Source organism: Pongo abelii, chromosome 1 (genome assembly GCF_028885655.2).
Source record: "Pongo abelii isolate AG06213 chromosome 1, NHGRI_mPonAbe1-v2.0_pri, whole genome shotgun sequence".
Taxonomy (NCBI): domain Eukaryota; kingdom Metazoa; phylum Chordata; class Mammalia; order Primates; family Hominidae; genus Pongo; species Pongo abelii.
In genome coordinates, this window is record NC_071985.2 from 95715890 (window position 1) to 95729582 (window position 13693).

The 13693-nt window shown below is 54.4% G+C and overlaps 1 protein-coding gene across 4 annotated transcripts in view; it reads left to right on the plus strand.

Moving 5' to 3' along the window:
* Positions 1 to 491: 491 nt before the first annotated feature.
* The window catches only part of KCNN3 (potassium calcium-activated channel subfamily N member 3), a 163524-nt gene continuing 150322 nt past the window's right edge, over positions 492 to 13693 (plus strand). Inside the window, exon 1 of one of the 4 annotated variants that reach the window (XM_024234811.3) lies at positions 492 to 1777. In XM_024234811.3, the coding sequence (XP_024090579.1) occupies positions 848 to 1777 (930 nt within the window). In that variant the 5' untranslated portion in view covers positions 492 to 847. Of the gene's footprint in view, positions 1778 to 2275; positions 2830 to 13693 lie in introns of those variants that run through there. The other 3 variants (XM_024234801.3, XM_024234816.3, XM_024234822.3) reach the window with 3 other exon arrangements.

Here is a 13693-nt window from a genome sequence, read left to right on the forward strand (position 1 = left end):
TTCTGTGACCTTGACGTTGTTACTCAACATCTCTAAGCATCAGGTTTTGTAAATGAGACCATACTGCCCACCTCCTTGGATGTTTGGAGACTGTATCTGGATAATATGTGTGAAACAACCTATCGTAAACCCTGGTGGTTAATAAATGTTTGCCTTCCCCTCCGTCTGCCCCCTCATCAGGGTGCACACCTCCCCTCCTTCGGAGGCCCTGTGTCCCTCCTCCCCATCGCCCAGCTTGAGCGAACATCCCTTATCGCCGTGGGCTTGAGGGTTGTGGCCATACCTGTCAGAGGAAAGAGGACAGCGGCTCAGCTCCGGGGTTGGGGAGCAAAAACTACAGTTCCCAGTCCTCGCTGCGCCGCCACTGGGGCCGGAGCCGAGGACGCCAGGCCCCTCCTCTGGGGTGGAGCCTATGCGGGGGGCGGAGCTAGGAGGAGGTGGGAGAGTTAAGCCAAGCCAATGAGACCAGCTGCTAATAAGTGGGCTTGGCTTACAATGTAACAGTGGCAGGAGGAGGCGAGCGAAGCTATTGAGCCAGCGAGGAGTGAAGCTGAGCCTGGCCTCACACGCTCCTAGAGGACCACCTCCTGAGAGAGTTCTTTCACCCCCTCTTCTTTCTCCAAGCTCCCCTCCTGCTCTCCCTCCCTGCCCAATACAATGCATTCTTGAGTGGCAGCGTCTGGACTCCAGGCAGCCCCAGAGAACCGAAGCAAGCCAAAGAGAGAGGACGGGAGCCAAGACACTGGTGGGGGAGATTGGATGCCTGGCTTTTTTTGAGGACATCTTTGGAGCGAGGGTGGCTTTGGGGTGGGGGCTTGTGCTGCAGGGAATACAGCCAGGCCCCAAGATGGACACTTCTGGGCACTTCCATGACTCGGGGGTGGGGGACTTGGATGAAGACCCCAAGTGCCCCTGTCCATCCTCTGGGGATGAGCAGCAGCAGCAGCAGCAGCAGCAACAGCAGCAGCAGCCACCACCGCCAGCGCCACCAGCAGCCCCCCAGCAGCCCCTGGGACCCTCGCTGCAGCCTCAGCCTCCGCAGCTTCAGCAGCAGCAGCAGCAGCAGCAGCAGCAGCAGCAGCAGCCACCGCATCCCCTGTCTCAGCTCGCCCAACTCCAGAGCCAGCCCGTCCACCCTGGCCTGCTGCACTCCTCTCCCACCGCTTTCAGGGCCCCCCCTTCGTCCAACTCCACCGCCATCCTCCACCCTTCCTCCAGGCAAGGCAGCCAGCTCAATCTCAATGACCACTTGCTTGGCCACTCTCCAAGTTCCACAGCTACAAGTGGGCCTGGCGGAGGCAGCCGGCACCGGCAGGCCAGCCCCCTGGTGCACCGGCGGGACAGCAACCCCTTCACGGAGATCGCCATGAGCTCCTGCAAGTATAGCGGTGGGGTCATGAAGCCCCTCAGCCGCCTCAGCGCCTCCCGGAGGAACCTCATCGAGGCCGAGACTGAGGGCCAACCCCTCCAGCTTTTCAGCCCTAGCAACCCCCCGGAGATCGTCATCTCCTCCCGGGAGGACAACCATGCCCACCAGACCCTGCTCCATCACCCTAATGCCACCCACAACCACCAGCATGCCGGCACCACCGCCAGCAGCACCACCTTCCCCAAAGCCAACAAGCGGAAAAACCAAAACATTGGCTATAAGCTGGGACACAGGAGGGCCCTGTTTGAAAAGAGAAAGCGACTGAGTGACTATGCTCTGATTTTTGGGATGTTTGGAATTGTTGTTATGGTGATAGAGACCGAGCTCTCTTGGGGTTTGTACTCAAAGGTAGGGGCTGTGGTTTCTCTTTATACCTTGAACAAAAGGAATATGTAGGTAGCAAGAGAGGGATTGAGAGAGGGGGATTGAGAGAGAGAGATTGAGAGAGAGATTGGGAGGGAGACTGGGAGAGAGAGGTGGTGGTGGTGGTGAGAGGCGCTTGCTCAGTTATATTGAACACTCTAACTTCCCGTGGTTTTCCTTCTTGATCCCGGGAGAATTCATTCCTCGCTTCCTCTGGGGGGTAGGGGACATCCCCACACACTGTGTCTAATTTGCAGACTCTCTGTTAGGGAGGATTAAATAATCCCTTCGGAGAAATCGCTTTTCCTCCTGGCTCACTCGTACTAAAGCATAACCTAGCAGCTTAACGCACCAATTAATTACACTCCGCCTTCATGTGTTTGCCAGTTCCTGCGACTTCCCCTTCTTTCCTCCCCTCCCTGCTCCACTCCATTTTCCTGAGGATAAAAAAGAAATAAATGTCTGGGTGGGGGGTGGGGATTCCGTACCATTGCCCAAGTCCCTTCTCTCCCTGTCTTCTCCATCTCTTCCCAAGTTTCTGTTTCCCTCCTCTTCTCAGACAGTCTCGGGCAAAATAGAAAACCATCCATGACCTGGGTCTCCTGAGGGCATGGGGTAAAAATATAGGTGGAGGAAATCAGTGGTCTTTTCCCTCAGGAGAGAGGACTCAGAATAAACCTGCTGCTGCTTCGTAAACATCTCCTGATAAAAATGGCTACAGGTGTTACCTGGGCAGAGCAGCTGGGCGCCGCCTTGGCATCAGCTGGGGGAGCACCTCTCCTTGGGACGGGATGACAGGGCTTCCCAGGCGGTCCCCACGAGCCCGCGCCCCAGCTCAGCCCCAGTTCTCCCCTCCCACCTCAACTCCTTCTCCTTGGGATAAATAAAGATGAGTGTGTGTGTGTGAGTGCGCGCCCGGATGGAGAACAGCAGGCACTGGCTTTAGGGGGGAGCTGGCCCCACTGCTCCAGCCTCTCAGTCCAGCCCCAAGACGGAGGAGGGGGTTTCCCTTCCAGAGGGAATGGAGATGGAGGAAGGTGGGTTTCTGTTTCTGCTCTGCTTGCCAGGGAGCTCTCCTGCTGTGGGCTGGAAGGCTTGGAGACCTGGGAATCGGTGGACAAGTGGCTCCACGATACCCCCACCCCCAATTTGTTGGTGTGTGTGTGTATGTGTGTAATGTGTGTACATATGCATGCGCCTGCTTGTTGCTTGGATTTTTCTATTTATTTGTCATTTGGGGCAGGGGGTGGCTTGGGGGCGGGGTGGCTGGGCGGGCTGGCTAGCGGGTAGCTGGGAGGGGTTCAGCTGTTGGAGGTTTCAAATAGAGCTTGTTTCAGGCAGGGCACAGCTGCTGCGAGACTGTCACATTCCTTATTGAAATCCAGCCGCAAAAACCTAGGAGGTGCTGATCGGATTTCCCCCATTCCCAGCATCTCGCTTTAATCGGGGATGGGCAGACTTTCCCGCCCTGGAAACGGGTGGGGCAGACCTGACAGACGACCTGAATAGCCAGGACCAAGACTTCCAGGCAGAGGGTCCTCCAGCAACCCGGCTGCTCTCAGTGGGCTGCCCCAGCGGAGGGCAGCACCTGGAAGCCGCCTTAGTCAAAATAGCTCAAGGATGAGAGTCTCAGCGAGCAGAAGCGAGTGGGGTTTCCCCGAATCGCAGCTCACTTAGTCATTCCCTGTAATGAGCCTCTGCGTCTGCGGGTCCTTCTGCTCGCTGCCTTCTCAGAACCGCCTCTCCTGCTGGGCGCTCCAGGATATGGGGCTGGCAGCCTCGCCAGGACTGGCAGCTGCCCTGGTCACAGCCCTGGCTCTCTCCAGTCCTCCCTTGGAGACCAGGGGCCCTCACTGGGGAAAACTGATGAAGGTCCAAATGCAAGGGGGGTGTGAGGAAGGGGCAATCCCAGCACCTTCTCTTTCAGTGACACCCGTGGTCAGAGTTCTTAAGGAAACGGCTATTCCCAGAGACAGTGGCTGTGCACAGATCCCAGTGTGGGATCTATGCACATTTGTCTTAACGCGACGGGAGGGTCACCACTCTGCAGGATCGGGCTCTCTTCCCTGCCTGGGGCAGGTGCCACCCCTGAGGGGGAACTCAGGGAAAGGGGCTTTCCCAGAGATGCGGAAGGCAGATTTTAGGTGAATGAAGGGGGGAGGCCACCTGAGGTGCTTGGCTCCCCCCATTTCTGAATCACGGACCCTCATAGCAGCAGTGGCGTGCACCGAGGGGGCAGCAGCTGAGAGGTCCTTCTTGCCTCAGCGGCCACTTCCTGTGTGCCTTGGGGCTGGTCTTGAGATAAGCAGCGCTCATTTAACTTGCTCACTCATTCACCCATCCCTGCACTGTCCATCCATGTTTTGAGTCATTTATGAAACAAGTATTTTCTGGGCGTCTCCTATGTATCAGGCGCTGTAGACACCGCAGGGCCAAGATAGATACCCCTCTCTCCTGGAGGCAAATGGGATCATTTCAAGGAACTGGGCCAGAGTTGGAATCCCAGCTCTGCCACTACTATTTGTGTGATCTTGGATAAGTCATGGAGCTTTAGCGAGCCTGTTTCCCCAGCTGTTGAGTAGGTAGAATTAAATTAGAGACGTGTAAGGCACGTATCTGCCTGCTCAACAAATGCGACCTATTGTGATTGTTACTGATGATGACAATGATGAGACGAAAGGAGATATCTTTTTCCTGTTATCTAACTCTGGCTGTAAAATTAGTTGGAGCCTTAACAGATTGGGATCTAAGACTTGTCAATGGAGTGAGAAGTTGTATCTGGGAGGGAAGAAGTTCTGAGAAGGGACTGAGTCTGACTAGAGACCACCTTTAAACATGGTTTGTTCTTGGGGGGAGGTGAATATCTGTGTCCCAGTTTCATGGAGGAAGTGGTCTCCACTCCTCCATGGTCTGGGTTAGTCACAGCCCAGGAGAGCTCAGGGACATTCAGTGGACCCTGGGGAGCGATGGGTGACACTCTCTTTTGCTGGAGAGCTTTGTGTGCCTGGTTGGCCCTGCTGACCAGTCTGGAGGCAGGCGGATGGACAAGGCAACCTTAGGGGTACCAGGCAGATTAGGTAATTCTGCCCAGCCAGTGGCAGCTCCCACTCAAAGGCCCTTGGGAGGGGACAAACTTTTTTTTTTCCCCAGGTGATTGAAGATTAACTAACCTTGTGCCTGAGCTGCTGCTTCCTGAAATTCTCTGCTTTTTTTTCCGTGGGGCTGTGGCCTTGCTGTTCACCTATGTTTGGCGGGTGGCTGTTGCTGGGGAAGTAACTTATCATGCAGGCCTGGGTCTCTTGAAAAAGAGGGTGGCGTGTGCCCTGAGCATGTTCAGTTAATGCAAATGGGAGCCAATGTGAGGGCGTTGAGCAACCGGGACAGAACATCCCCAGCTCCCGCCTCACAGGCCTGTAGGTGCTGATGATGGAAGTAAGCTCTGCTAGGAGGCATCAGCCTGGAGCAGGGAGGTGGGGCTTGATTCCTGGGTGAGCTCAGATAAGAGGAGAGCTTCTCATTATTATGCCTGGGACAGGAGATCAAATGTCAGAGAGATGCCTGAGATGGCCCCAATAGGCTCCTAAAGGTACCAGGTGACCCTTGAACCAAATGAGGAGTCCTTTTTTTTTTTTTTAATAGGCAGGTTTACTCTCTGAAGGCTTAGATATTGTGACGAGGCCTGGTCTAGAGATTCTATGGAGAGTCTTAATCACGCCATCTGTACCGATCAGTGCCACCCAGGTAGATCAGCAAGGACCTGGGGAGTCCTTCTTGGTGTTCTTTATTTTCTTTTAGAGCTGGTTTGGGGCACACCCACTCCATTGCATTAAATTACCTGTATGCTCTCTTCCCTGGGTTCAGAAAGAATTAGGGAGGGAAAGGCCTGGCTGCCCTCCCCTTTCCCCAGGCTGTGACTTCACCACCCTGACCCTGCCATCATGCTGGTGGCTGAGCTGGTACCTCTGTGTGGCTGGCAAGGCCCGTGGGGCTCGTTTCTCGGGACCTCCCGCGTTGGGCTGCGGGATCTTCTCAGGGGAGGCTGGAGAGTGCTGGTGCAGCAGCATGGCTCTTCTTTCCCACCAATCTGTACAACCTCAAGCCACTTCCCCATGCCCAGCCTTGAAACCGGTTTGCATCTCTCCTCCCAGGCAGAACCAGTCCTCTGCCCACTCCCCCCCCATGCTCCTGTCTTGCCTGCCACACCGACTTCCTGCCCCTCTGCTCCTCTCTGTGGCCGCTGCCTGGCCTCATTGCTGGGGTAACCCAGGTGGCGGAGAGGAGCTGGTGTGAAGATGCTTATCCAGGCTGCCCTGTCTGCTCCCACACTGTCTTCTTTTCCCACCTCTAGTTACTCTTTCTTCAGACAATCTCATGGGAGGCCGCTTCTCCGCATGCCCAGGGGAGCCTGGTCCTCTGGCCATTCACTCTTTAAAGAGAATGGCCAAGGCCAACTTGTTTGTCTCTTTGCAGATCTCAAAGAGGTCCCTGAGTCCATCCCCAGCCTTTAGACCAGATGATTGAGTAGTGTCACTGGAACCAGTTCTGATCCTCTGCTCTCCCTGGTCACGGAAGCCTTGTCTGCAGAAGGGCAGAGCAGCAGTGCAGGCTTGGCTGGCCAAGTGGCTCTGTACCTTCTGTTTGGACCCAGATGCTGCTTTGGGATAGGTTGTTGGCTGTCACAGCGTCCTGGTATTTTTGAGAAGATGCCTCTGGGTACTAGTGCCTGTGTTTCAGGTCATGGCGGAAAAGTAGGAGTAGGATAGACCCTGTCCAGCCCTTTCTATGGACCCTCCCTGTGGGGTGACCTGCAGGACCAGGATGCAGAAGACAGGAGACTGGCTGAGAGCCTGTGAGCCCGCTGCCGAGGGCCCTAGGCACACATTTTGTCTTCACAGGTCACACTGAGTGTGTCGCCCACAGGAGGGCAAGTGTGAAAATGGCCTTTTGACAGCGTGAAAATGGCCTTCTCCACCGCCCGCCCCAGGGTGGTGGTGACTTTATTTATAATCTTTGTGGACAGTCTGTAAATGAGTCAAATGTTTGTAACCCACAGGGGGACAGCTAACTTTTTATATATGCTTCTCCTTTGCGTGTCATCACACTATTTATAACTGTCCTGGGGAAAGACTTCATCACACATCCGGACTTCCCTTCCCCACAGGCGGCATTACCCGGGTGCTCCGCCAGGGGCATCCTGGCTGGGGCATTTATCTCCTGCACAGCCTAACTAGAAAGCCAGCTGATGGCCTCGTATTTCTCTTATTGCGCTTTCAGGAAGAGGGATTTGTAAGGCCATGGTCAAAAGATCTGCTTTAAAAAAATATAAGGTAAAGAAAATCAAAATGAAAAGAAATTTGAGTAACCTCTGTAGAGAATCTGGGGCCTGGATGGAAATGTAAGATCAGAATAGAGTGCTTCAGCTCTGTTGCAGTTATTTGTGAAGCACATTTGGGGGAGAAAATGAGTGTGTGCGGGGGTTGTGAGGGGCGGCTGTATATTGATGAAATACCACTTTACTCAGCTCAGTGACAGGCAGGCCAGCACGTTCATTCGTAGTTCTTTTTCTTCTCTTTCTTTCAAAACCCCAAAGGGAGAGCAAGAAAGCAAGGCACCTATTTCTCTTTAAATAATGAGGGTGGGGAATTCTGAGACTATGTTGTTCCGAGGAGCTGTAGGGAGGAAAATTCTAGTGCCTTTTCTTCGGGTGAGGAAAGTCCGGAGGAGGAGAATGGGTTTTTAAGTGCCCCCTCCCCCGACCCTGTCATTCCACCCCCAGGAGCTCAGCTGGGATCTGAGGGAAAGGAGGGGAGGAGCGGCTGGGGGCAGGGACCACGCTACTTTCTGGTCGCCCAGCACTTCACTGGGCTGGCCGGGATGTTGCTGAGTGACAGGAGAGGGGAAGGCAAGCGCTGGGCTGGCTTTACATTACACCCGGGAGTACAAGGAGCAGGTCGTGCTCACCCGCCCCCTGTGTAGATGAAGTCACCAGGCCACACTGACACTGCTAGCGGTGGTGGCACTGAGATAAGAACCCAGGCCCGTTTAGCTCCCAAGTTCATGCCCTTTCCCTTGCTTGCTGCTGCTGGTTAGATTGCCCATATCCTTAAAAGAGACAAATTGAGTTTATGGCGCTGAGACCCGTGATGCAAAATGTTGGAACAGGAGGAATTTTACCATGAGCTGGGCAGGAAGGGCTCGATGGAGGGTGGGAGATGCCGGCGCAGGTCCTGGAGAAGACAGTGCTGGAGGGGTGGCCAGGGCAAGTGTGGGTCCCCCGGGTTGGCCTGGGATCGGGGTGAGATTGTGGACTGGCCCAAGGTCAGTTCTTGATGCCTCCTCTCTGGGGTCTGGTGCTGCTGCCCTCAGGGTGATACCGGGCAGGTTGTGAGGAGGGTAGGTGTGGGGATTACTGGGAAAACGAAAGCCCTTCCTGCAAAAGCTCCTGCCACAGCCCCTAGCACCCCCACCCTCCACCCCTGGAGGGCCAGCAGGACCCCTAGACCTGACTGGACATGTCCATACACAGCTCTCTCACCCCTCACCTCCGCCTTGCTCTTCTCTTAGGCTGCCTTTCTCCTCCAGCACTGGCTGTGTGGCTGTTTATCGGGGGACAGTCACATGAGCTCAGCATCTTACATCTTACAAGGCATTTTCACCCCTGGGTCCCTCATGACCGTCACGGTGGCTGGCCCAGGGCTCATGATGACCAACTATCTCAGGGATGAGAAAACTCGGCTGCACAGGGGGTCCCAGGGTTGAGTGACTCACTCCAGGTGCCCATCTCGGGAGAGAGGGTTCTAGAATGACAGCTCAGGTCTCAGTGCACTTCTGATTTCCCTATTCCAAACCCCACCACAAACTTCTGCTGGGGATTTGAGTGAGGGATCTCGAAGGGCTTCTCTATTCCTGGTTCTAGAAGTTTCTTTTTCATTCTTGAGTCCCATTTTCCTGCGTCCCTGTCTGTGCCTCATGCCTCTGTTGAGCTCTGTCATGGGCGGTGAGTGCCGGGAAAAGGCCTGTCTCTGCTTTGAGCCCCTCGGGAGGTGCTTCTGCCTCTTGCTTCCAGCTTGTTGTGTGATCTTTGTCGAGTCCCTTCCCCTCTCTGGGCCTTGTTTCTCTGGCCTAAAAACAGGAGCTGAACTCCCTTCTTGTGCTGAGGCTTCGCAATCTGATTCCAGATCATGTTTCATCACAAGGATGAGCAGCCACAGTCCGGAGAGTCCTGTTCTTAGGGGTGTCAGGCAGCACCCAGATGGCATCCATCCCAGGCAGACGGTGGTTTATGGTGTTGGTGCTTGGGAGGACTGAGGAAGGAGACAGTGACTCAGACTGGGGATGCTGGGTGGATTCCCTGTAGGAGGTTAGGGGGTCCCTGAAGGACTAGACAAGCCAGGATGGGAGGGGCTTGGGCAGGGGCTCAATTCTGTGTGTGAGAAGCCCGGGGAGAGGGGGCAGAGTGTGTAGGGAGCAGAGCGGGCATGAGGGCAGCTTCAGGTTGCTGCCATGTGGTGCACACAGGGGCATGTAGGGAGGAAAGAGGAGACTGTCTCGTCTGGAGAGGCTTTGGGCAGGCAGTGAACACAGGCCCAGGGCGAGGGCACAGTGATGGATGGAATATTTGGTAGCATCGGTAACCACCAGGGCTGCAGAGTTCCGCACGCTCAGGCCCTGAAGACCTGATATCCTTCTTTCTTAGAGGTGGCCAGGCTTGATAGTTAAGGACTTGGGGCCAGGCGCAGTGGCTCATACCTGTAATTGCGGCACTTTGAGAGGCTGAGGAGGGTGGGTCACCTGAGGTCAGGAGCTCGAGACCAGCCAGGCCAACATGGCGAAACCTCATCTCTACTAAAAATAAGAAAATTAGCCAGACCTGGTGGCGCATGCCTGTAATCCCAGCTCCTCGGGAGGCTGAGGCTGGAGAATCGCTTGAACCCAAGAGGCAGAGGTTGCAGTGAGCCGAGATCACGCCACTGCACTCCAGCCTGGGCAACAGAGTGAGACTCCATCTCAAAAAAAAAAAAAAAAAAAAAAAAGACTTGGGTGGCACACCAGTGATGGGTCCTCTGGGAACTTACTGAACCCAAAGCCTATTTCCTCAGTGTTAAGAGGAAATCACAACTACTGGCTGTAGCACAGCAGCCAGCACAGAGCCAGCCACACACTTGGTCTCAGCAGCTGGCAACTGTTGCCTTTATTAGAGTGGTGGTTAGAAGATGCCACCTGGAGCATCAAGACTGGAGGGGCATGTGCGCCCACGTCACCCCTCCACTGTCTGCAGGTGGCTGTAGATGAACTGGTGTCCCTGCCTGGAGAGCACGTGTGGAACATGCCCCTTTTCTCATGAGGCCAAACGGCCTCCCCTCCGTGACAAGCTCTCCAGTCATGTTTCTGGATAGACCTTGTTGGGTGAATCTGTGTGAGTAAAAAGGAAGTGGGCTGTTCTCTGGAGGGTGGGGCTGCAGTGGTGGCCTGGGCTGGACTTCTGGAGCCTTCTTACCCCATGGGGCCCAGTTATTCTACACTCAGTCAGCAATTTGTGGTCTGGGCAGAGCTAACCGGGTGTGGACATGCAAATCGGACAGGTGGAGAGAGAACAAAAATAAACCCGTGGGGCCAGGCCAGAGGCTGAGAGCCTGGAGGAAGGTCAGGGGGACACACGATGACCAGGCAGAAAAAGGCTGAGAGAGTAGGGCCACAGGGAGAGCCGAACTAGGAAGCTGACCTGGGACAGAAGCAGGGAAGAAAAGCATTGCCACAGCTTGCCTGATGCGTCGTCAAGAGAACACAATTTCCCCTTCAAGACTTGAGTCAGGGTGCTTCCTAGAATTCTAAAGGTTCTTTCTGCCCTTTCACCCTGCTTGGACCACCAGGGCTGTGGCAGTGGGTGATGTTCCCAGCCAGGTGCCGGGGGCAGGCAGCAAGAGCAGCTGGGCAGGGGAGGGACGTGCCCAGGGCTTGCCCTTCGTGGAAGCCATATCTTTTTCACAAGCCCTGGTCACAGGGTAATCAGAGTTGTATTCTGAGCAGAACCTTGATGATACTAAATGAACAGCATGCAAATGATGTGTGAAATAATATGCAAATTGGCATCTGTTATTTTTGAGTCGGCTTGTTGGGCATTTTTCTTAAAGGACAGGAGTGCTGCTCAGTGTCAAATGAACAGGAAAGTCAGCTTAAAGGACACTCCTTGCAGGGACTGAGCTGGCACCTACTCCTTAGAGCTTGCTGATACCAGGCCTGCCAGGTGACATCTACAAGGACAGTTGTTTGGTGTTTTGCTTCAGGTTATAGATGGAGAGACCTATAAAGGTGGGTGCCCTGCCCAGGTTACCCAGTAGGTAGGGAGGAGGAAGCAGATGACCTGTTGCCTGGCTTGAGCCATCGAACCTTGCTGACCTGTCAGTGGCTTTGAACTGAGGGGGCCCTGCAGGGAGGCAGGGAGAGGCTGCCCTTGCTCATTCTGGTCCATCTGCCACTGTTGGTTTTCCTTAAGCTCTGTGCCTCAAACTCTCTGAGCCTCAGTGTCCCCATTTGTAATGGATGTGGGGAGACTGACATCCACTAGCCTGGGGAGGATGACACTTGCTAATGGTTGGTCAAGTGGCCAGCCTGGCTGAGGTCAGGAGCTCGAGACTAGCCAGGCCAACATGGCGAAACCTCATCTCTACTAAAAATAAGAAAATTAGCCAGACCTGGTGGCGCATGCCTGTAATCCCAGCTCCTCGGGAGGCTGAGGCTGGAGAATCGCTTGAACCCAAGAGGCGGAGGTTGCAGTGAGCCGAGATCATGCCACTGCACTCCAGCCTGGGCAACAGAGTGAGACTCCATCTCAAAAAAAAAAAAAAAAAAAAAAAAGACTTGGGTGGCACACCAGTGATGGGTCCTCTGGGAACTTACTGAACCCAAAGCCTATTTCCTCAGTGTTAAGAGGGAATCACAACTACTGGCTGTAGCACAGCAGCCAGCACAGAGCCAGCCACACACTTGGTCTCAGCAGCTGGCAACTGTTGCCTTTATTAGAGTGGTGGTTAGAAGATGCCACCTGGAGCATCAAGACTGAAGGGGCTTCTGGGCTTCCAGCAAATGGTGGCTCCTCCTAGCCCCTTTGCCTGAGTTGGCACCGGCCTGCCTCCTCGCAAGCTTCCACTAGCAGCGATTTTTGCAGAGCAAAACCCCTTTTGAGATTTCTGATTTTAACAAACTGGAGTTTAGCTATTTTCTTTCTTTTCTGGCTTCCAGTGGGTAAGATGTTGGCTCCCCAAAAAGCTCCCATACATGGGGATGGCTGGAGCTGCTGGCATGGGTAATGTTACCTTCTCCCAAGGTGAGCGCTTGGGGTAGGCATGTTGCTCAGGGTTGAGCCACCGCCTTTGGAGGGGCTCAGAGCTGGATGGCACTGGTGGAGGATGCAGGGGAGGCCTCCTCAGGGGGGCACCATACCTGCCCTAGATGGCCAATCTCTGTGGGCCAGCCAGGTGTGCTAGCCCGGGTGGGCATGATCCCTGCATATGCCTCCCAGCCCTGTGAGGAAGGCAGGGAAAGGACCATCCTCCTTCTTATAGGACCCCAAGCCCCACAGAAGTTATGCGGTGGCTCACATCTGTAATCCAGCACTTTGGGAGGCTGAGGTGGGAGGATCGGTTGAGCCCAGGACCTCAAGACCAGCCTGGGCAACATAGTGACACCTTGTCTCAAAAAAAAGAAAAAGTTACGTGACTTGTCCAAGGCTACTCAGCATTGTTAGTGGCAGGGGCATAGCTGGAATCCTGGAATTCCTGGTTTTAGTTCCTCCTCTCTTTTTGTTTCTCCCATCCCTCTTCTGGAAACATATCCTGAACACCCACTGTGTGGCAAGCCCTGCTCCAGGTGGCAGGAGTGCAGAGAATCTATGCCTTACAGACTCCAGGGGGGTCTCTCCCCAGCCGGATGTGTTGTTCTCCACCAACTCTTCCTAAGAGAGCACAGGCTTTCCCCGTAGACCTGGATTCAAATCCTGGCTATTTGGCTGTGTGGCCTTGCGCAGCGGCCTCTTTATTTGGGAGGTGGTATTTTAATTCCTCTTGTGGGTGGAGAGGTGAAGAATTCAATGCGGGCCAGAGCTGTCACCCAGGGGGCTCTTGTCCGTGCTGGGCAATGGTGGGTTTTACCTTGGTTGTTTCTTCTGAGAGCTCAGTGGCCTTGGGATCATACAAGGTCCCTCATAGCTGGGCGCATGGTTCCCAGCCCCTCCTGCTCTGGGCTGGACCTGATGTTAAGCTCTGCCAAGATGCTTTCCCCTGCTCTGGGAGAATAATGGTGCTGAGCCTGGTGGGAGGGCACCCCCTTTTTGCAGAAGACACCTGATGGGGTGCACACTATGTGCCAGCGATGGAAAGATCCCTCAAGAGTGAAACGAAATTGATGCAAGCTGAGAGCAAGTCTAGGATGGAGTTGAGTCATGAGGGTTTCCTGGTGGGTGGACAGGATCATATAGAAAACCTGTGTCAACAGCATCTTGGGGGAATACACCGCTCTCGTCAAATGGGAACTTATTTTTCCTTCCATAAGAATGACTCCAAAGCAACACCGGGTCTTATTCAGGAGTGAAGAGGTGACAGGCGGCGGAGGAGAAGAGAATATTTATTAAGGGCCTACTATGTGCGTTTACACACCTCATCTCATTAAGTCCTCACAACAACCCTGTGAGGTAGATATAATTCTCCCCATTTTACAGATGACAGACCCAAGGCTCAGAGAAGTTAAGTGACTTGCCCAGAGTCTCACAGCTGGGAGGTGGTGGAGTTTGGATTTGCACACAGGGGAGTGTCTCTGATGCCCTCACATTGTGCAGCAGACATGCTTTTGCATATCAGACCCTAGACTGGGCTCTTTCAAGCCAAAAAGCTTCTCCTGCCATCCCTG